This window comes from Alosa alosa, chromosome 6, assembly GCF_017589495.1.
Source record: "Alosa alosa isolate M-15738 ecotype Scorff River chromosome 6, AALO_Geno_1.1, whole genome shotgun sequence".
NCBI lineage: Eukaryota > Metazoa > Chordata > Actinopteri > Clupeiformes > Clupeidae > Alosa > Alosa alosa.
In genome coordinates, this window is record NC_063194.1 from 11421230 (window position 1) to 11445948 (window position 24719).

The following is a 24719-nucleotide window of genomic DNA, read 5'->3' on the forward strand; positions in this document are numbered from 1 at the left end:
AGCAGACTGTGATGATGGCTTTTCTGTGCATGGGCTAGAATCTATACTTTATAGCTTCCTGAGCTATTTAGGTGTAAGCAGTGATGAGATACTACTACTTCCCTAAAAACAATGTTTACATTTCACACTAAAATCTTCTCAATTTACCTCACATAAACACAGCATTTACAGATAAAATGTCAGGCTTCGAGGAGAAAAGTCACAAATCAGTTTCCCCTAAGAGCTCTTGGTTTAAGAGTTTTGGCTGGCCATACATACAGAATCAATGATCTGCAGTGCATCTGAAATCATTGCTTTACCTAATTCACACAAACACAGCAGCAAGTGACAGCAAAATGGCAAGTAAAACATCTCATATTGTCAGTGTTTCCTGAATTGAGTGCTGGATGTATAAATGGGCTATGGTGCTTCAGCAGAGGTTGTCACGTGAGCCATGTACCCTGACTGGCCGTGATGACCGGGGCACTGAGAGATGACTGAGCGGCTTATGATTTTCGAGTTTCAAGTGACCCGAAAGATAGAGAGGGGCCTGCACACCTTGATAGATTGTACTGCAGGTGATGCTATTACACAACAGGGGGGGAAAGAAAAGTGCAACACTGCTTTCTTCACAGTGCATCCAATGTGTGGAACAGACATCTCAGTTAGTCAGACAGTGTTGAGCTTTTCTTTCCTCCTTCTCCTGAGTGTCAAGTGACCAAAAGCAGTAGTGATGGAAAGGACAAGCAGGCCAGACGCTTGTCTAGATACAGGAGACCATTCATTGACCCTGGTCCCACACAGACTGGGCAAGTCGCTGCCAGATTCGCCGCAGGGCCTGAAACTAGGGTGGGGTGCAGTGTTTTAATATCTCTCCCTGTGGGAACGCACAGAGATCAGGCTGGCATCTGAGAGGCAAACTGCTCAATCATCTGGTAGAGAGAGCACATATATGGGCACATTCTGGGAAAGAGAAAGTCACAATGTGACGACAGAACAGAGAAGTAAAGGAAAAGTTGGGTAATGGATAAAAAGGGAATTGCACTGATGAATGAAACCTAAAAATAAATAAATAAATAAATTAACTGGAAAAGGAGAGATAAAAGGGGCAGAGAGCGTCCCTCAAAAACACATCACAGAAAAAAAACCTGAGCATTATCAACCCTCTGACAAGAGACAACAGGCGCTGAGGGAGAAAAACACATCAGTGCTGACTCATTTTCGCAAGACTTCCTCTGACTGAAAAAAAAGAGATTGAATGAGAGACAGAGAGAGAGAGAGAGAGATGTGTAAGGGCCCTGAAAAGATACAGGGGCACTTTGACTCCTCCGAGCTCAGCTTTTCAGAGAGGCTTATGGGGCGAGGGAGGGAGGGAGGGAGGGAGAGAGAGAGGTGATGAACAGCAGCCATGCTGTCAGGGCTCAGACGAGAAGAAAAAAAGTCACTGTGTTACAAAGTAACAAAGACTCGGAGCGTTTTCTTCCCACTCGTTCAGCCGAAGAGCTGAGTCATAGCCGAGACTGTCACCGCTTTTGTAGACCGCGTCCAATTCCAATCAATCTGATAAGAGAGAGAGAGAGAGAGAGCTCGGTGGAGATTATGGTGAGAGCCCCGTTACTAAGGATTCTTGCTTCATTATCATGATCGGCATGGTGACACTCGCAGCTGTCAGGCCTAATCTAGTATGGTGTAATCATCAGCCTGAATGGATGATGACAGGGTAACAACCTGACACAGGAAAATCTTTCAATGTGAATTATCATGAACAGACATCGGCCAAAACATACTGTACACGTACTTGCAGATGTGACAATCAGAGTTCCCACACCTTCTTAAACATCCAATTCAAAGACTTGGAACTACAGTTTTACCTCAAATTTCAAGACCCAACTTGGCATAGTTTGAGACAAAGATCAAAGTTGTTACAATAAAGAATGTATCTAAACTAAGTATAAGTAAGTATAAGTCTATATACTCTTTTGATCCTGTGAGGTAAATTTGGTCTCTGCATTTATCCCAATCCGTGAATTAGTGAAACACACACAGCACACAGTGTACACACAGTGAGGTGAAGCACACACTAATCCCAGCGCAGTGAGCTGCCTGCATCAACAGCGGCGCTCGGGGAGCAGTGAGGGGTTAGGTGCCTTGCTCAAGGGCACTTTAGCCGTGCCTACTGGTCGGGGTTCAAACCGGCAACCCTCCGGTTACAGGTCCGAAGTGCTAACCAGTAGGCCACGGCTGCCCCAAAGGCTTTAAGGCTTTAACCAAAATTGCAGACAATTGGAAAAAAAGAGCATGACTTGATTGCACTTGCCGTGGGTAGACTATGTGGTCTCTTGCCTTTTCTCACAGCAAATATATAAATGCAAAAACTTTAAATGACCCATGCCTGTTGATGTCTATTTTCAAAAAACTTTCAAAGGCCTTTATTTGTATTTTTCAAATTCACAAACGGTCAAGGATTTCAAGGACTTGTGGGAACCCTGGAATGTGACTGCTGATAATAAAAAGAATAGAAAAGCTAAAAAGAACCATACACCTAACCTCCCAACCTCCTTCTGAACTTCCATCCTACTATGCTTTTTCAACATCCATATTAGTTTATGTGACAATCTTTTCATCTGACAAACAGGGGTTGCAATCATAAAGGTATCTTTTTCCACAAAGTGAAAATGGAACAAAAAAATGACCCGCCACTGAATTGGAGTCCTTTAAAAGTGCAACGGATCTGACCTAAATCTCAGCAGAGCACAAACAGGCATCACGCCATCCCCCTGTGGGAAGGGCTCTCCACAAATGAAGGACAGTTTTAGAGTAACAGGCATTTTAAAAGCCCTGCGGCTCTCAGGCAGTCGCTGCAGAGCACAGGAATGCGAGGTGGAATCGATGCCTGGCCACTTAGGATGAAGCTGTGGCAGCTGCTGCTGCTGCCGCCGCCACGGACATGACATTAGCAGCTCCAACGCAGCGTAGCGAATCGCCACGGTCATGCTGGGACACGGAACACTGCCCAGGCACAGGTCAAAGGTCATATTGTAGGAGAGTAGGGAGTTACTGTATGCCACACGCACGCACACACATCCACAGACAGACACACTCAAACACACATACAAACACTGTCATGCGTTCACACACAGGAAGGGTATTAATTGTTTGCCATAATGTTACAATGAGCTATGGTCTTTGTCCTCACATTGCGTGACACAATATCATGAGTTAAATGTAAAATCAAAATCTTTGCGTGTCTCTGTATGCATTAGACACCACCCTAGACCACTCATGGAGCTTGGCATCTGTGGCATCTCTGTTATGCCTTCCCACCCCATCCCACCCCTAATTTTCCCTCTAGTCATTAACGTCACGCTGGGCCTGCCATCGAACGTGCCTGTCACGCCGGATTGCCGGATTGCGCAACTGGATGGACAGAGATGGACTTCCATGCAGTATGGGCAGTTGTGTTCCTGTTACTAAATGTAGCGCCAAAAGGCAGCTAAGTGGCCTCCAGCTGTTAGCGCCGACAGGTCAGCCGCTACAGCTGAATTAGCGACTCTGGGGTTGGGTTTAAATATGGCCAGAAGTGGGGGTGAGAGGGTGGGTTTGTGGACAGGGACAGAGAGAGAGAGAGAGAGAGATGCTCCAAAAGGTGTGAAAAAAGGAAGAACAATGAAGGGGAAATATCATGATGGGGCCAGGAGAGAGAAAGAGAGACTGAGGAAGAGAATGAGGAAAGAGAGAGATAACAAGAGACAAACAGAAACAGAGAAAGGGATAGAGAGAAAGAGAAAAGGAGATGAGAAAGGTTGAGAGAAAGACAGATAAGAGGGAAAGAGAGAGAGATGACATGAGCAGTGTGGGTGGGAGAGCCAGCGGGGAGCATGGGCGTTACAGCTAAATCAACAGCAGCTGCTGCTGAGAGTCTGGCACAGAGGGACAGGTCAGTCAACACATCCCACGCCACGCGGCCACTGCTGTCCATTTGGTGGTGTGAGAACTCTTCTGAAGTTTTATTCTGTACTCCAAGGCTGGTTACCACGTCATCAACTGTGGGACTACACATTTGTAACTGGCACTGGCTGCTGAACCATGTGCTGAGGGAAAAGCTCTATTTGAATACCCTCAGATGAAATAGAGTGGTTGAATGCTTGTGCAAACGGCTGTTGGTTACACAGTCTAATGACTAATTTGAAGTGCATTTCATCTGTGCTACTTCTGGAATGTTCATCAGACAGTGTGTTAGCACTGCAGCCAAACTTGAACCTTGCAGCTGAAATGAAATACAGCAGTCTATTTAATTATTATCCAACCAGACTAGCCTACATGCTACATGTTATGCACAGACAGGTGTCACTTCAGTGCCAAAGTTAGCAACATGCTAATAATATGTTTGAAAATGTTTTCACTGCCCACAATGCAACTAATGGAAGACCAGACAGGTTAACTTGAGGGTAACGGCTAGGCTAACAGTCCATCTGTCACCGCATAGGCCTACACAATTCTTGAATGTGTACCAAATATTTTGGTCTTCAAAGATCATCAAGTCCATCAGTGTAAACAACATATATTAGGTGTCTGTCATACTCTTGGCTCAAAAGTACACCACATAGACTAGAAGTGGATGTTTAAATGCAGAACAGTCTTGGATATCGGACACAATTTGTCAGACATATTTTACTTACAGGGTATTCGACTAGCATGCCAAGGGGCTGAGTTGGTGATGAAGCCGCGCTTCGAGGCCGTCACGATGACCCAGGTGCCAGGGCGGTAGAGGAATCTGACGGTGACCATCCCATCTTTGCCCGCCTTGCTGGACGCCAGCACCGACTGGTTTCCGTACACTTGCACATCAGCGTCCACCAAGGGAGATAGGTCACTGTTATCGAAGACCTGAACTTTGACTGACACCTCTGTAGATAGGAGAAAGAGAAGACGATTAAAATGAATATTTTGTATGCTTTGTTACCATACCTTTGTTGACTGTGGCTTTGGAAAATCACATGTGCCATGCTCAGTTATAGTGAGGTTTACAACTGGATGCAGGATACTGGATGCCAGATTAATAGAGATTTCAGCACTTCTGTAGGTCTAGCACACAAACAATCTCCCTTAATTATTGCCTCTTGGTCACTTGTATGATCTCTTCTGACATTGTTTTTAGGTAACTGTGTAAGAATGCTGTAGCATTTAATATCAAAGTGTTTATTGGCTTTTTTTATTTGACATGAAAACTCTTGTGATCTTAAAAGGCATGACCGGGAAATGACAAAAGGCCCTTGAACACATGCTTACTGCCTTCAGTTGTGGCATAATTAGATCCTTATTTCACCAGACCGTTTGTTTTGTGTTTTGTATAAGAGGCCATGCCTAGTAGCTGAGTTTCCCTTTCAGAGCGTTTAGTTGTAAACAGTGATGTTCATCACGTGGAGCACATTGTGGCCTACATAGATAACAACCAGAACAATACTGCCATTTTTGTTTGGGCCTCCTCTGATCCTCCACACTCACTCATCCGCTCAAGTCATGACTCAGGGTTGACTACACTTTGCTCGGGGTAAACACTTCCAGTATGTGGTCCTGCGTTATTCCCTACTTAAGGCATGTAAGAACGCATTTGATTACATTTGTGTGAAGTGGGCAGAACTTTGGGCAGCCTCGGCCAACTCAACCTCCTGCCTTCTTCCAAAGCAGTGACCTGATTCATCTGTTTCTCTAGGCCTCAAGACTCCGGACCTGTTTCTCTAGGCCTCCAGCCTCCTGTGCCATGTCTATTAGACTGGCACTCATCCATGTGGAAAAAGATAGTATAGATAATACAGTATGTTATAGTTCAGTGGCATCTACTGTATATAATCCTGTCTGTGGCCGGGAGGGATAGTGCCTTTCAGAGCTCCTCACCCCAGACTAAGTGGCTGAGGGGGCTGTGAGCGTTAATGCAGGCCCTCCAAACCCCATTCACGCTCTGTTCCACTTTCGCCTGGTTCTCTCTCTCTCTCTCCAGTGTCCTCCAGAACCCCCTTGTCCTTTTCACTCTAAATGGGTCAATTGATGCAGGTTGCCATGGCTACCGGAGGTGTCAGCAGGCAAACTGTGGAACAAAACTGGGTCTGATTCTTCATCAGGAACTGAGGGGATTGGGAGAGAGGGGGTGTCCCACTGAATAATCCATTTTGTGCAGCGTTTTTAAAAAAAATGAAGAATTAAGGCTGATGTTGACGCGGGAAGTGAGGCGCAGCATACTTCAGACATGAGGTCACTGCTCGTCTTCAGGCAGGAAGAGCGTGACCCGATGCTGACCCACGCAGAAGAGCCAGGCGAGCGTGAAAGTGGACTTTACAGGGATGCTGTCTGAGAAGGAGCAGAAACTAAGCGGTTGCTATGGATAGGCTACCTAACCACCCACCAACTTTTTCTTTAAAATCACACAATTCACAGCCACCGCCCCTTCTATGGAGCCCAGAGCCTATAACCTCCCGTGGCTTTCTTTTTGATCTGGCAGCTCCTGCTGACTGGGCGAATGTTTGAGTTCTGAGACCAACTAGTGTTTAGGGGAAGACTTGTTTTCTAAAAAGGGGTTTTGGACTTTCTGGCACACTGTCTCATGCATGAGAGTCGGCAGGAAAAACATCCTTTCACTGGGAACAGAGCCAACTGCTAACATGCTACTGCTAAAAATAACCTAAATCAGAGTATTTGATTATGTTCTGATTATTATGTTCTGATATGTAATCAGGGAGATTGTCTTTGTTGGGAATTTGAGTCTCAGAGACAGGGGTCAGAAATGCTTTTTATGGGCATGTGTTGTTTGTCCCTTACTGTGGCTATGGACCCAAAGAAAGGCACTGTCTGCTTTATTGTTCCTCCCAATACTGACTCTCTTCCTCTCCCTTCTGGCACTTTATGTTTTCTGTGGACTGCAGAAGACAGCAAATTATTTATATGTGTCCCTGTATCCTAATCTAACCTCCCTCTCTCTCTCTGCTGATAGATGTTGGCTGAAAAGGAAGCAGCGCCACAGGGTTGCCCTTGGACCATCAGTCAGTCAGACGGTCAACAATACCCATTTCCACTCCTCTCACAGCCAGCACTTCCTGAATGCAAATCCACTTCCCTCTCATTGTTTAAAATTGCCTGCTCTCCACTAAAGTCATCCTGGATAGAGCTATAACACTGGAACTATGTGCATGTAGGAGTTGAGTCTTGAGGAATTCCTTAACTGGTCTACCTAGAACAGTAATGACTAAAGAATACATGACTCAATCTGGTCAATGCACCTAAGTGCTGCTAGTAAATAGACTCGTAGCAAATAGACGTTAACTCAGTCGGCAACTTTACAAGCCCCTACTGAACACAGACTCTGTGAAGTCAGAGAGGTTAACCAATTGTCTTGTCCAACAACAGGTACAATACATAGCCAATCAGATCCTACATGTAATACTGTCACATACAGTATGTATTGGGAATTTTAAAGAACCTTTTCCTATATAGTCAGGGGGCCAAAACTGATATTAAAACTCTGTCGGACACTTTTTGGTACAAGCATACAACCTATCCAGTATTAATATTTAACCCCTTAACATGTGTTCTAGCCAGGTTGTCAGCTTAGAATTTTTTTTTGTCCATTTTTACACTAAATTCTTATAAGTGGTAAAAGCGGATTTTTTCCCCAAAGTGCTTTCATTTTCTTCCATGTTACCTACTGTAATTTTGGGCAAATGTGCAATATAATCCAATTTATGTGCAAGCATGATCATTAAGGTGGTTGTCAAGCTGATTTTTTTGTGTGTGTGTGACTTTAAGCAATTTCAGGCCAATTTGTTGGTTTCCTGCTCAACATGACATACCAACACTAAATGTTGAATATCTCCACAACCACAAGGACCATATACATAGAAATAGTATCAAATGAAAGCCAACACTCATGGGCTGTCTGCAGAAGTGAACATGTATTGTACAGTGTAAGAGGACAGAACTAGAACATGAAAAAAAAACAATCTTCACCTAAAAAGAACCCATTTTCAAAGTGAATATCCGTTTGGAAACATAACATAGTATCCCAAAACCTCTATCAATCAGTACCCCTATCTATGGGAATGAGTCAAGCCAAGTTTAAAGCTTGTAGGGAGAGACAGTGCAATGCTGCATAAGTTATAATTCTTTAATGTCAAGGCAGCAATGTAGAACTGTAGATGGTGGTCTATGGTGCTATTTGACTTCATTAATGTACCAGGTTGAAACACAAATTATATTTAATTGACATATCACTATAGTTATTAATTCCATCCTAACATAACTGCTCTCTCACTTCTTTAGGGTAATAGTAGGGGAGATTATGTGAAAAATCGTTACGCGGTGGATAGAAGCATGAAATTTGGTAGATATGTTCCTTGGGTGATCCTAAGACATCCTAGAAGGGGTGCCCAAAAATATCTCAAACAGGAAGTGAGATTTTGAAGAAATTCAAAATGGCCGCCCATACAAATGACAGCTGATTCAAAAGCCACCTTCACAACCTCCTAAAAGCTTGACATTCGGTATACATGTTCCTTGGATGATCCTAAGACATCCTAGAAGGGGTGCCCAAAAATATCTCAAACAGGAAGTGAGTTTTTAAAGAAATTTAAAAAAAAAAATGCCGCACTCCCCGCCACAAAATTGGCAGCTGATTCAAACACTACCTAAACAACCTCTAAAAAGCTTGAAATTTGGTATGTAAGTTCATTGGTTGATCCTAGGACATCCTAGAAGGGGTGCCCAAAAATATCTCAAACAGGAAGTGAGTTTTTAAATAAATTAAAAAAAAATGCTGCACTCCCCGCCACAAAATTGGCAGCTGATTCAAACACTACCTAAACAACCTCTAAAAAGCTTGAAATTTGGTATGTATGCTCCTTGGGTGATCCTAAGACATCCTAGAAGGGGTGCCCAAAAAAATCGGTAGCTGATTCAAACACCACCTAAACAACCTCTTAAAAGCTTATATATTCCTTGGGTGACCCTAAGACATCATAGAAGGGGTGATCAAACATATCTCAAACAGGAAGTGAGATTTTGAAGAAATTCAAAATGGCCACCCATATAATTGACAGCTGATTCAGAGGCCACTTAAACAACCTCTTAAAAGCTTGAAATTTGATATATGTCCCTTGGGTGATCCTACAGTACGTTATCCTGTAAGATTACTCCAAGAAATCTCAAACGGGAAGTGAATTTTTAAAGAAATTGAAAAAAGGCTGCACTGCCTATCCACATAATTGGCAGCTATTTCAAAGGCCACCTAAACAACAACAAATTAGGTATATGTGTCATAGATATGTCTGTTTTAAGCAGACAATACGGCTACACTATGGCTATATCCACCTATTGTCTCAAGGATACTATAAACACAGACAGTCAAGCACCTCAGGCAGACCTCATAAAAAACATACAATTAAGCACACATGTCCCCTACAACTTCTTAAGACACAGTAAAACACCACACTAGATTACATTAGTCCTACTCTACATACTGCATATTTGCATCTGTCCACATGCTCTGGCACATTGGCATAATACTGTGCAAGGCAACCCAGCATCCTGGCATCGGTGCTTTCGAGAGCAGAGAGGCTCACCTTTGCTGCCACATTTAAGAGGTTCTCTACATACTTTGGCTGCCTCTGGTAAAAGTGTCCATAAAGGTGTCCAAAAATCATCTAATTTGGTCCATCCATATTTTTCAGGAGAAGGCACTGACTGGGTAGCCTGCAGACCTTTGGAACAAATGCTATCTTGGTACACTGCTCTATTTGAATGCTGTATCAGTGCAGCCTGTGTGGGAGGAATATTTTCCATTGAGAGACATATTTGAGAAAACAAGTCCTTCCTGAGATCATTGACTTTCCTGATCCGTTTTTTTACCGTAAAGAACACAAGTGTACTTCTCCAGCATGCAAACATGTTTGATTCCTGGCTTAGCAGTTGAAAAGGATTTGCTGTCATAGCAATGAAGGCATCCTTTACTTCTGGAAATGGATTCCATGCTGCCCACCCTTTAGAAGGAGTCTGCTGTTCCAGAGGTAGCCACCCCATTATCACATAGTACAGTTGTTCAACTACTTCCATCTAAAAGTTATCCGATTGTGTTCCATAGAGCCATCTCTATGTGTAACCCACCAAGCATCATAAACATCTCTCCATAACAGTCTGGATCTCTGAATCACTCCACTGAACCATTTTTGTAAATGTATATAGTGGTTGGTCAAATGCCATGGTTGGTCAAATGGTCAATGGTCAATGGCCGGAATTTAGGTGCTCTGTCAATTGTTTTACAACATTCATGCCATGTCTGACCATAGCAAAGACATAGACAGATTTGTCACATTTTATTGCTGCACGGCCCGAGCCTGATATGGGCAACAAAGCCAAACGTCAAAAATATGATGAAAACTCATTTCATTGCATAGCATAGTATAGCACCGATTTAAGTGGCTTAACTTAAGTGAATATCATTATTTGAAAATGATTGAAATGATGCTGTAGTATAAATAAAAATTTCGTAGCTTCTAATGTTATTCCCGAAATAACGGTACAGTACCCCCCAAGATGAAGATGAAGCCCCACAGATTCACAAATACGCACCCAGGGTGATCATGGGGACACAATTAGCCTAGGGATGCCTTTGTTTGCCTAGATTTAGCTTGATAATTGGAACCCAGCTAGTGGTTCTACATTGGCTAATGCTAACGCTAACACTGGCATAACATTTGGTCAATGAGTTGTGTCTCTATTTAGGGCTTGATCTCTGATCATGTGGAAATTTTAGCAATAAACTGTCTTTTGAAAATTATTAAGTGATTCTTCCAAAAGTTTTTAAAAATATTTATGTTATGCATACATAAATAATTAACTTCTCAGATGAGGATTCATTTGGGGAGTCATGTCATTCTGACCATTTTAAGCCTGTTTTCCCCCCTTTAAAGCTGTATAAATAATATAAATAAAGTAGCAGAATAAACCATGATGCCCAACTATGTAATGTTTTATTATCCTTGGGTCGTTTTAGGCGGCCATCTTGGATTTTCCCTTAAAAAATGACTTATATGAACCAGAAATTTTGGGCACCCCTTCTCAAATGATGAGATACATCATAAAGAGTGTTTGTACCAATTTTGGTGCTTCTATCCACCGCATAACGATTAGGCCCTTTTTTGTTGATAATCCCCCCTACTATAAGGGGTTAGTAACTAGTTAGTAGTAATAACTAGTCTTGCTGATCCTAGCACTTTCCACCTGACTAGAACTGACTCTCGATTGTTTAAAAAACAGCACTCACTGATGCACTTATTCTTATTGTACTAGAGCTTTTTAAAATGGTCCTATAAGTTTTGAGAGAATTGCTTTATGAAGCTTAAACTGTTAACCAAGTTGTTAGTTGCTTTGCTTAAAAATGCGTCAGCCAAATGTAATGTAATGTAATAACTAATAGTTGTATGGCAAAGGTATGTTTTTCCCTTTCCAAGCAGTGACTCTCAGATAGGCAGCCAACAGAAGGCACCCAGGGACCATGTCCATGTGCTCAGTCTGAGTCCTGGTCAGGGACACAAAAGAAGAGTTTACCGTTTTGAGAATGAATACCTTCCCGATACAAAACATGCATGCATGCATCCAAGGGCATAATATAAATCTAATCTACAAAACAAGAAAAACAATATCATGCCAAATAATATGAAACAATGTAGTTGCATATAATGTGGCAAAACTCAATAATAATGATCACGAGTACCTGAGTATTCTTGCACCCGAGCTGCACAGGCACATCCACATGCCCCACTACAAAATATTCCACTTTTTTGACATCTACACTGCCTGGTACTGCACTGACTTCCACTTTCCTTGCATCCACATATCGTCAGCTCCAAGCACCTGGCCTGTACAGGTTCTTTGGTTAAAAGCTGGGGGACAAGCATTCCATCCTTCATGTGCCAATCACAACTGGTTGGTAAGGGCAACTGTGGATGGGTCACTGGTGACTGTTTCCACTGAGTTGGTGGTAAAGTATCCACATTGGCTTTCACTTTCAAAAACAGGGCACAGTGAACATCATGGATTGAAGTGCTGTTTGTTTCAGAACTATTGTTTCAGATTATTTGGCATGACATTGTTTTTCCTGTTTTGTAGATTAGATTTATATTATGCCCTTGGATGCATGCATGCATGTTTTGTATCGGGAAGGTATTCATTATCAAAACAGTAAACTCTTCTTTTGTGTCCCTGACCAGGACTCAGACTGAGCACATGGACATGGTCCCTGGGTGCCTTCTGTTGGCTGCCTACCTGAGAGTCACTGCTTGGATGGGGAAAAACATACCTTTGCCATACGACTATTATATAGTTATTACTACTAACTAGTTACTTACCCCTAACCGAAAGAAGTGAGAGAGCAGTTATGTTAGGATGGAATAAATAACTATAGTGATATGTTAATTAAATATAATTTGTGTTACAACCTGGTACATTAATGAATTAAAATAGCACCATAGACCACCATCTACAGTTCTACATTTCTGCCTTGACATTAAAGAATTATAACTTGTGCAGTATTGCACTGTCTCTCCCTACAAGCTTTAAACTTGGCTTGACTCATTCCCATAGATAGGGGTACTGATTGATAGAGGTTTTGGGATACTATGCTATGTTTCCAAGCTGATATTCACTTTGAAAACTGATTCTCTTTAGGCGGAGATTGTTTTTTTCATGTTCTAGTTCTGTTGTCTCTTACACTGTACAATACATGTCAATTCTGACACTTCTGCAGATAGCCCATGAGTGTTAGCTTTCATTTGATACCTTTTTTTATGTATATGGTCCTTGTGGTTGTGGAGATATTCAACATTTATTGCTGGCATGTCGTGTTGAGCAGGAAACCAAAAAATTGGCCTAAAATTGCTTGTACAAGTCACACAAAAAAAATTTTTGCTTGACAACCACCCTAATTTCTTACCTATGGGTGTCTTCTACCTAAAAAAATAGGGTGACAGCTTGTACCAAAACATGTCCGCAAAAGTCTTAACGGAAGCCCTTTTCAGAATTGGCCCCCTGACTAATATGTTTTCGAACAATTAAATGTGTGTGTGTGTGTGTGTGTGTGGCACACAGCTGAATCGTGTCAACACCTGGCCTCCTTGACACACAAACCCCATTAAAACAAAAACAGGATTATCTCTCACACTTTCTTGTGCTGCCCCCAGTTATATGTAACATCTGCCAATGTTTACAGCATGGATACAACCCAAATGGTTTATGTACACACAAGACAACATCCAGCCAATGTGCTGTCAGTCTCCCATCTAAATGATGGGGGTATTTCTTCAGTCCAGCATAACAGTCTAAAACCATGTCAGTTTGAATGGAGGTGAGGAGAGAGAGTATGGCCTCATGAAATCATGTGAAATCATTCCACATGTCGAGTGACTACCACACCCCCTCTGGATCCCCATCTTGCCCCTGTACTGCTCTGTGCAATGGCCAGCCTGGCTCCACTGGTGGAGACACAGACAGAGAGAGGGGACAGCTGAGAAACCATGGACCAGATGTCCACCTCACCCGTGTCCCACTGGGACCATAGAAGCAGAAAGAGACCGATTTCTCAGAAGCACTAGTCAACAAGTATAAATAAGTGCTAATACTTTAACGGCATGACTGCTTAAGTTTCTCAACATACAGATATTCCCTTGACACTGTTCACATAAGACACACATACACACACACACATATAGATACACACATATACACACACAGACACAGGACAGAAAAATGGGAATAGCAGGGACATAGAAGGAGGCTTTAAGTCTACAGCGAGTGAAGCTCTATTTTTCCCATCTTTCTCCATCTCTTTTAAAGAAGAGAGATCAACCCAATCGACCTGCGGAAATAACCCCAATTCATCTCTGTCCTCTCTCCACTGGTATTTATGGTCTCATTCTGACTGTGTTTGTGTGTGTGTGTGTGTGTGTGTGTGTGTGTGTGTATGTGTGTGTGTGTGTGTGTGAGAGAGAGAGAGAGAGAGAGAGAGAGAGAGAGCAAGTGTGGAATGTGTGTGTGTATACACCTTTCCTCACATCTCTTCTCGACAGGTGCTGGGATGGAGTCAGCCCCCCTGTCGGGAGAGCCTCCCCACACTTGTGTGCTGAAGGAGGGGGTAGGACAGAGGAATGCCTGCCTGCCTCAAGAAGCTTCAGACCGAGCAGACCAGGCTTCCCTCCCCTTGCCACATACCCAGACTACACAAGCAGCAGGAGGCCACATGATACGGGCCACTGGGGAGACCCTGGGGAATTTCCACTGTGCAGACTAGACTATACAGCACATCTGACCCACAGTCCACACACAGAGGGAAGCGGAAAATGAAAGTAAAGGCAAAAGGACTGGCAGGACACCGCAAGTGGTTTATATGCTGGATGTGGTTTCATAATGAAGCCACACATCAAAGGGGGAAAAACCTAATGGGCAAATAAAGCTGCCCAGCATTAGTCATGGGCGCATTAGCATTATTTGTGTACAGGAAAGAATTCAGAGCCGCATTTGGATGCAGATGAGTGCATTGCAAAGCGGACTACATGAAGTTATCTGAACAAAAGTAGACTAATCAGATAATTATGTCATGTTATGTATGTTATGAGGGTTTTATGAGGCGGCTTTATAATGCAAAAAGCACATTATAATGCAAAACCACAAGTCTACCATACTAGGTGTTCACTTTCACATTGCTATAACTTCACTTATAAGGAATTTGGCTCTGACTTTCAGATTCCCCCACTATCTCTGTCTTTTCTCCCCAAGGTTGAGGCAGAGTGTGTTTCAGTGTAACCAGAGCTGGCCTGCCCTGTGTGTGAGTGAGCGAACAGGCACCCCTCCCCCCAGAGTACAGCACCCAAGGCAGGGGCACCCAGAGGTAAGGAGAGCACAGCAACACTCTTCAGCTCCAGCTGGAAACCATCATCACAACATCCTCCACCCACCCATGTCCAGTGGGCCCAGAACTCTGGGAGTTGTATTTTTTTGTATTATTGTCTTTTTTACCTTCTCACAACTTGGACACCATATAATAAACCTGTACTGAAGAAGCCCTCATCAACATGCAATTCTCTGACCACCTATGCCCAGCGTGCAGGTGATAACTGGTAGGTGTTGTAGATGTTTTACAGTTACACTGACTTGTAAAAATTTTTCAAAATATCAAGAACTTCAGATATTTTTTTCTGTGTAAAGCACTCAGTAACACTCTCCAATATATCTCTGTAAATCAGTCTATGTTGAGTGATTTAAAGACTACAATTCGCATGTCTCCCACGTATGCAGAGGCTCTGTGAACTGTGCCCTGAGCTGATCCCTGCAGCTGAAGTGGGCTTGGCTTGGAAGGGACTGCACCAGTCAGCGTAGTGAATAATGAGGATTTGGAGATGGGATCTTCTGTTGGAGATTAGTTAAGGCTATCCTATGTTGAAACACTGGGCTGTAGCCTGCTTCATTTCCCCAGTCTTTGCTGAGAGAGGAGATCGCCATACCTTTGTAAAGTATTAGTGACTAAACTACAGGGGTGATGAAAAACCTGAGCAAAGATAGTCAGCATGATGATATGCACAAATACAGTAATTCAGATAAAAAGCAGATAAACAAGGGGCATTTCCTGTGTGCCTACTATGAATGCACTCTCACACATCCGAGAGGTACCACTAGTTCTGCGAGTGCAGGCATTTGGTTCTGCAACAGGCCTTCTCTGAGGGGATATCCGCTGAGGTGGCTGTTTTTGTTTGAACAACGGAACCACCTCCAGGAGCCGCACTCCTCTTGAACAGCCCCAGAGGAGGAAGCGGCGTGGGATGTCAGGGGAAGCTGACTCAATTCGTCGCCTCTGATGGCGGCCTCTTTTCCACACTGGGGCCGGACACGCAGGGAGAGCTACCTCCTGCCGACATCCACAGTCCATTTCCCCACCTCGTTCTCTCCCAGGGTAACGAGCGCTGCGGCTAATTAACTTGGTAACACACAGCGCTGGATGGGCCTGTAAAAAACTAATGAGAGGAAGAGAGTGGACAGGCGCACGAGGCCGCGGTCAAACACCAGCTTTGCTGAGGAAACCGAATGAGATGATAATGCTTACAGATGGCTGTGATTTTTTAATGACCCTGAAACGCAAAAAAAAACTTCATACTGACAGAAATCACGCTAACGACCCAAAGTTTAGCCAACGCTTCAAATCCTCTCAGACAGATGCTTATGTAGAGGAATTCCTTTATGTGTCTGTAGTCTCACCCCCCGGGGGATTTTCTTTTTCTTTTTCCTGTGTAAGATCTTTGCCTGTCCCGACCTCCAGTCCTGTTCCTGCTCCTCTGTGTCTCTGGTGCTGGACTGGAGTGCCGGTACCTTACCGTGTTACCGAGACGAGAGCAGAGATGAAAGAGGTGCAGCTCAGATGACATCTAATGATACAAAACATGCTCAGGGACAGAGGAGTGCACACTGTGAGTGTGTGTGTGTGAGAGAGAGAGAGAGAGAGAGAGAGAGAGAGAGAGAAAGAAAGAAAGAGAGAGAGAATATGGACTTACTTCCAAGAATAAGATCAGATGTGAATGAAAAGGAACTAGCACACATAAGTAAAAAGTCAAAATTTGTGTGTGTCTGTATGTGTGTGTGTGTGTGTGTGTGTGTGTGTGTGTGTGTGTGTGTGTGTGTGTGTGTGTGTGTGTGTGTGTGTGTGTGTAATAATCAATATATCCTTCTATGAATGGCAAGCAGCCATTTATTAAACAGCAATGAATCAACCCATATGTTGATCATTCCAGCTAAATAATGACAGATGATTACAATCATTTAGAGTGCATTTACTGTAACAGCTCTGATGGTTTATAGGCCTGCGGGTATTGGCTCGGTGGATTAAGAGAAGAAAATCATCAACTTTAGCATGTTAGCCAAAGGTTACAATATGACTCATGGCATTCTGCTTCGGAAGACCTGAGGGATACAGATACACACACACACACACACACACACACACACACACACACACACACAAATTTACCTATAATGGACAAACCCACTGAAGCAGCAGTACTTACAAACCAACAGTCAGGATTGCTTAAGTACAGCTTGTCTGTAACAAACCTCAGACACATGATTTAGGCCTATGAAAACCAGCTGGAAGAGGACATGGCCATGACAGATCTCTCTCTCCTCTCTCTCTTTCTTTTACTCACACACATACACTCACACACACATGCACCCATGCACGCACACACACACACACACTTCTGTCCTTGAGTGTGTGTCGTCTGCCTTTGGCTTCTTACTCTCTGCCTTCAGACCTCTCTTGCCTTGGCCATGCCTCGGCTGCCTCAGGGAATATTTTGCAGATGTTACGGGCCGACACTGCGCGTCTCTCTGTGTGTGTGAGTGTGTGTGTGTGTGTGTGTGTGTGTGTGTGTGTGTGTGTGTGTGTGTGTGTGTGTCTCTCTGTGGGGGTGTGTGTGTGTGTGAGAGAGAGAGAGAAAGAGAGAGGAAAGGAGACCACATGTCTGCCTGATATATTGGCCTCTGTGAGGATTAAGTGTACATGTGGCAACGGCACTAAATCACACATGCACATTTATGACAGAATCTCTCTCTTTCTCTTACACACACACACACACACACACACACACACACACACACGTCCATGTATACCTGTGTCAGTGTCAAAACTATATGACTGAACAGGATCAAATCACAGTAACTTTAGAACTTCATAAATCTCAGCTGCATGTGTGTACTCTGACATAGTCTCATTTTCTTCCTCTCTCTCTATTTCTCTCTCTCTCTCTCTCTCTCTCTCTCTCTCTCTGTGTACGTGTGTGTGTGTGTGTGTGTGTGTGTGTGTGTGTGTGTGTGTGTGTGTGTGTGTGTGTGTGTGTGTGTGTGTGTGTGTGTATGTGTGCGCGACAGTCTGGCCTGTCAGAACCCAGAACTGTGACATATTGTCTTGTCTATGGCCATGTTACATACTGGAGTCTTGTCTTTGGCCATGTTCTAGTGACCCAAAGGTTCAAGCTGGACTCAGACAGGTTCAGTCCCAGGGATGAGGAGAGGATTTCACGTCATCATTAGTCCTCCTTCCCTCCACTCTCTCAGACGGGTGTTTTTTTGCACACAGAGAGACATAAGCACATGTCATCAATCCATTTTTTCACTGCAGAACAGACACGTGCTGTTTTCATTCATATGCAGGAATGCCTAATCAATCGCTCTTGGCACTTCTCCTCCCATGTATTTGCGTGATACTCCCACTTTCCCCCCGTCCTTCCCATAAATGCATATGCATGAGTAAGAAATGTTCAGCTTGACTGACAGCTCTCCCGTGCTCAGCAAAATGATTCACTCATGTGCGATCTGTTTGTACAAACAATGCTATGTTTTAAGGCACAACTAAAGCACATTCTCGTTGTACATCTGCCCCATCATAGACTGTGACTAATAACCTACATGTTCCATGAAACCATTTTTATTCTCCAATTAAAATGCTGCAAGTTTCTCATGAGAAAGAGACATGCAGCGATCTGCGCATCCATCTGTGTTCTGTCTCTCTGCAGGGTGCAATGTATATCAAACAGGATTACACAGGGAGACGGAATGTCTTTAGCCGGAATGATCTAGATTACATTTTCACAAACACCCGGCAGCAAATTGACAGCAAATTCTACATGCCATCCGATTTGATGTAATCCTTTTTTTCCACAATACAAATTGCTTCTTAATGGGTGATTTGTCACCCTCTCTGCTGCCTCTTGCTGTAAACAAACCTACAGCTGTGTCATCATCCCATCAACTTGAATAGGCAGCATTTCCAACATCCACACTTGTGCACTACAGAGAATGCCTAACCAATAGAGAGAAGGGAAATTGCATCCTCAATCTTCTTGCATAGAGTGGAGTCTTAATTCTCAAATGTTTCTCATAGAATCAGTGCCTACGCTGATATCTTTACCAAAACTATACTAAATTCTACAGATTAAGCAAATTCAGTCTAGACGTGAAGAGACCTGAACATATAGCTCCAAATTACAGGATTAGATGTGGCCCTTCCTGTTGCAGAGATAAAACACACATGCAGTGAAATCAGCTGTTACTGAAATGAGCTTTGAGTATAACCAAGGGCTTTACTCAAAGGGAATCTGGGCAGAAAAATGAGTTGAACCTGACATGCTCTTGGACTGAGTAATGGATAAAAGACAGTGGACGGTGCAGAGGCCACCTCCAGTAAATCTGTCTGCGCTGGCCTGGAGAAGGGGGACAAACAGCACTTTGTAAATGAGCTGTGCTACTGGACGTCCTCCCTGCACTGCTCTGTACACCACTGACCTCTGTCATGACCTCTGACAGCCACGCTGAGCTGAGGCGTGCCGTGCTGTGGGTGCCAATAAAATGCTCTCTACTGGCACTTTGCTTGAAAATAATAAATAACAGCAGACAAATTACTTCTCCAGAAATACAAAACCATGTGAGAGCTTCTAGCTGGACTCTAGTGTGAGAGGCCGAATTAAACGAGGGGGCACTGTAAGGCTAAGAGGCCGGTGAGGTTTTGGTGCTTCTGTGGCAAACTGCCTTGCTTATCTCCTGGGGCATGTTTGCTGTCTCTACCCAAAATAGATGCTGGTGTCATCAGTGAATGTGAGGCTAGGGAGACAAAAACTGAAAGTATGCACTAGCAGCTCCTGTGTGTCCATTTAAAACACCAAGGTCACTGGTTTGCATCCCAAAGAGCACACAGTCACCTAAAGTGATAACATGAACACCATACATACTGTAGGTGTAATCAGAATTCACCTGTTTAAGTTATTAGATGTTATATCACATCTATTGTAAGAAAAGCATGTCAAAATGACTAATATGCAATTAGAAGCAATAGGCTATACCATATTGCAACCCTCAATACATGTGTGCTGCCAGGTATAATACTATGTGTGGTCACTAGCATGTACGTTTTGGTCTACACTCTAACAGATCACTGAGGAGCAATGAGTATGCCTGAGAGGTAAAGACTCGATTAAAGGTCATACACATACACATACAGTATGCTATACACTGTCCCCCTGCACAACCTACATGCATTAATCACCCCACACACAGCCCAGCTGCCAAACTCCGCTAAAGAGAAGACCTGATGATTGAGATAACCTGTACTGGCACACTACTGACAAACATACTAATGACTAGGCTAACTAATCTGCTCACCACAATGACTCTCTGTCTATCTCACATTTAAACATACAAACACACATACACACACTAAATAACCTATAAATGGACAAACCCACTAAAGCAGCAATATGACGCAGCCAGTACCTTCTGTTCCTAACTCAGTGGACTTCATTAATAGGTCTTGATTAACTTACGGCATTAATTAAATAATAACCTGTGTTTGACTTCACTGGAGAGCCACTGCCAGTCTTGTTCTGAGAAGGCAGCGGACGCTATGAACAAAAGCCGCAGATGACGCCCACTGAATCAGATATGCACTTCCAGTGATGGCAGCTTTTGTGGAGCGAATCAAAGCTGTCCCTCTGGAGCCAAAGGACAACAATGAGGGAGGCCTTTGTAAATCTACCATTGTGAATCTGAATGAGCAATGTGTGTGTGTGTGTGTGTGTGTGTGTGTGTGTGTGTGTGTGTGTTTGTGTGTGTGTGTGTGTGTGTGTGTGTGTGTGTGTGTGTGTGTGTGTGTGTGTGTGTGTGTGTGTGTGTGTGACTGTGTATGTGTGTGTGTGGAGAAGAGTATCTGATAGAAGCTGGCATCTCAGTGAGCCATGAGGTGTCCTATGTTTTTCTTTCAGAGAGAAAGAGGCAGACGGCACAGACGACACACACTGGCACACACACACATACACACTCTATAGTACATACACACACACAGGGAAAAAAACACACACAGATGTCCACACATGGAGTACAACAGAGAGCCAAAGAGAGGGAGGAAAAAGGGGGGTTCACCTGCCCACAGGCAGTGATGTGCATGTGTAAGGGTGTGTGTGTGTATGTGTGTGTGAGGGGTGGGGGTAGACGTTTGGAGGGGTTCAGTAAATCCTCACTGGTCAGCTCACATTAGTGTCCAACCTGCCAGTATCCCAGCATCCCTTTGTCCGAGCGCAGGGGGCACCGGCGGAGGGTGTCATCCTGATTAGGACAGTCATGCGCGTGTCACGCACGCACACAGAGATAACCGCATTTCACCCTGCTGCTGACCACGACTATGGCTACTTGTATAGCCATCAACTCTCCTCTCATTACATACCATATCAAACTATGAAACTAAAAAATAAAACCATATTGAAAATATAGTAAACAGAGGGAGAGGAATGAAAAGAAGTGTTAAGAAGTCAAGAATAGATGTCTGACTTAAGCAGAAGCATGTGAGGTTCAGGCACTGGACTCAAGCAGGGACGAACAGCAACCCAGCCTCTCTGCTTAATGGAGCTTCCTGGTCAAAGCCACACAGTGTTATGATGGGAGAATGTGGAGTGGAACATGTTAAGCGGACTACAAGTGAAGAGTGCATGCGAATTACTGTAATAGTGTGCGTGCAGTACACTAGTATGTGGGTAGGAAACAGTGTACGTGCTCATTTTGAGTTCATGCTTGTGTGTGCTGTGTAATGCATTCAGCAGGTTGTAGTGTGTTGTTGTGTAAGCTAAGTGTATGAACCATGTATGCATGTGCGGACAGTGTAGACTGTTTTGTATGGAGGGGTGTGGGTGGGAAAAAAGTGTGTACTGTATGTGTGTGTGTGTGTACGTTTGTGGGGGAAGAAATAAGTGTGTGTGTGTGTGTGTGTGTGTGTGTGTGTGTGTGTGTGTGTGTGTGTGTGTGTGTGTGTGTGTGTGTGTGTGTGTGTGTGTATGAAGTGTGCAGTGTCTAGAAAGGGAAATCACATGACCACACGAGAAGTGACCACAGACACATTCAGAATGCTCTGTGGCCAGACGACAGTAACCACAGCTAATATGACTTCATCAAGGATGGACAGGAAGCAGAACACAAAGTCAGAGAGAGAGAGAGAGAGAGAGAGAGAATGAAAGACCCCACACATCTGAAAGAGAGGCTTGTGACAGTGGTTTTGGGGACATAGAAGTGAGCTACACTCTACTTTAGGGCTGCAATTTGCAAAATGATTTTTGAATGTGATTGATCTGATTCAGTTCAATATTCCAAATGTCTCTTTAATTTGTGCCACCCCTGACTGGTGAGCACTGCTGATGGACTGTGAAGCTCACCAATCAGAATTGATGTGCCCCTCAAGCACTACGCACACCTACCAACCAGAAGTGGCACAGTCAGTGGGAAATGTAACAGAATTAACTGTGCACGATTATTTGTAGCTTTTGCAATTAGGTAATTGCGTAGGCAGTGTTTCCCACAGAATTTCATTGTATTTGTGGTGGTAGGTGAAGGGGTGTTGAGGAAACATTCTGTGTCAGAGTCAAGAAAATCAATAGCCTATAGTTATACTTGCCTTGCACGACAAGACGATATTGACAAATATCTGTAACGTTATAGTGTGCTAACCTCGACAACCCAACAATATTCTAATGTTAGTGTAGGGATACTGCTTCTTATATGCTTGCACATAACTTAATTAGAGAGAGAGAGATAAAAAGAAAGGATTTCATCCCATATAAATTAGTACAACGTAAAAAATCATTGTGTGGTGGTCAATGTTGATATTGTGGTGGGCCGCCACAAATAAGTCAATGTATGGGAAACACTGGTAGGTTCATATTGCGATTACGATTGCGATAATTGTGCAGCCCTACTCTCCTTCCTCTGCCCATTAGATATCTTCATAGGGACTAATGGACAGGTATGGGGTTCATTTATTTATTTTGTGTGTTGTTCCCTGGAGATCAAAGCCATGGCCTTGGTGTTGTTAGCAACCTGCTGTTTCAGATGATCCACTAAGAACACCTGCTGAAAGTCTGATGAAAATGATGAGTATGGGGCAGAGACAAGCAAAGTGTTAAGAGTTCAAAGGTCAAAACTAATCTGTCCAGACTCCCACAGGGATGCTAGAGTGGAGTAGAGCAGAAGCAGTCTCTAACTGAACCCATCAGAAACGTTGCCTAATTTACCATGCTAAATCTCACTGCACATGCTTGTACATCTGAACAAGAGGGAGGAAAATCCCCCACACTGGTAAGCCAAGAGCATATGCAACAAAACAGGGACTCAAAAGTGAAACTCACAGGAAAGACCTTCTGTTGGCAATTATCAGAGCATTTCTGAGTTATGGTCTCAACGTATGCTAATGACTACCAAAGAGATGTTGTGTTCAGATGCATGCCTTCACCAATTACACACACCATTGGTAATTCAAACATATAGCACTGGCATGATGATCACATGTGATGCAATTAGTACTCCTCCAAAAGGAATTCAGAGCAATCACACACTTTCTGAAGGACCACATTTGAAAACACTACAGTCTGCAGTTCAAGGCAATACACCGTTGTCCTGAACCAAACAAATCCAAACTTAAAACTGTGCCTTAGAGAGAGAAACAGCATCATGACTGTAGTCCAATCCCATACTAACTTTCACTTAGCTGAGAAGCACAGTGAGAAATGCAGGGCATGCCCCAGCTGTGGCGCAACTGGCTGGGGCACCTGCACCGTACGCCGGCGACTCTTCTCTGGGCCAGGCTGACCTCAGGGTCAAGTGTGATCTCCTCGTACTCCTACCCATTGTGGTTGTGTTGACCTCCACCAGCCCTTTCTCTGTCACACACACACACACACACACACACACACACACACATGCTGCAGAGACTGCTTGAGAACTCCCGCTCCGCTTCTGAGGGGAATTACGCAAGAGCAGTAAGAAGAAAATAACCGCACGCTTCCACACTTCCATAAGCCGGGCGCTATTCTTAGTGAATAAACACGACTGAGTTCAGCTTCTCCTTGATTTCTCACTCTCTTTCACATGATATCTCCACCTCACCCCCCCTTCTCTCTCTCTCTCTCTCTCAATTCAATTCAATTCAATTCAAGGTAGCTTTATTGGCATGACAAATATTTCTTTGCATTGCCAAAGCAGGACATCAAACAATACAATACAGAACATACAATAGATAAGAAATGTATACATATAAACTGGTGTGTGTGGTGTCCCTCTCTCTCTCACACACACACACACACACACACACTCCCTCACTCTCTCTGTCAGATTCTGGAGGGGAGGGGGTGGTCTCTAAGGAAGTGAGATTGGGGTCATAAACTCTGAGGTGTGGTATGCTGTGGTTTATGGAAGAAGGGAAATCTCCAGTGCAGTGCAGGAGGAAACTGAAGCTCATTGGTTCCCTGAGCAGCGAGCTCCAATGCACACTGGCCATGGTTGGTTCAAAGCAATGTCAAAGACAAGAGTTTGAGATCAGTGGAAGCCACAGACCAAATGACTCGCTGGGAGGCTATAGTGTAGTTTAAGTGTTCATATTCAGGGTAGGAGACTATGGATGGGTGGATATGTAAATCTAAGGCAAAGAGTAGTCAAGTTAAACACTTCCTTTAAAAAATATATGATGGACTTATCGACGCAAAGTGTGCAACATCTCTCCCAGAGAAACAGAGGGAGGAGGCAGCTTAGCTAATGAAATATGGATCAGGATCATGTCTTTTTTAAGCCGCTGAGTGGACTCAAGATGCCCTGTCGCCAAGACGGGCGGCAAAAACTCTTCCAGTCTC

General features: G+C 43.7%; 1 protein-coding gene across 1 annotated transcript in view; it reads right to left on the minus strand.

Annotated features, from left to right (window-relative positions):
• Positions 1 to 24719, minus strand: part of fam171a2a (family with sequence similarity 171 member A2a) — a 49938-nt gene that overhangs the window by 23932 nt on the left and 1287 nt on the right. The window contains exon 2 of the mRNA XM_048245560.1: positions 4659 to 4886. Coding sequence (XP_048101517.1) covers positions 4659 to 4886 — 228 coding nt within the window. The remainder of the gene's footprint in view (positions 1 to 4658; positions 4887 to 24719) is intronic.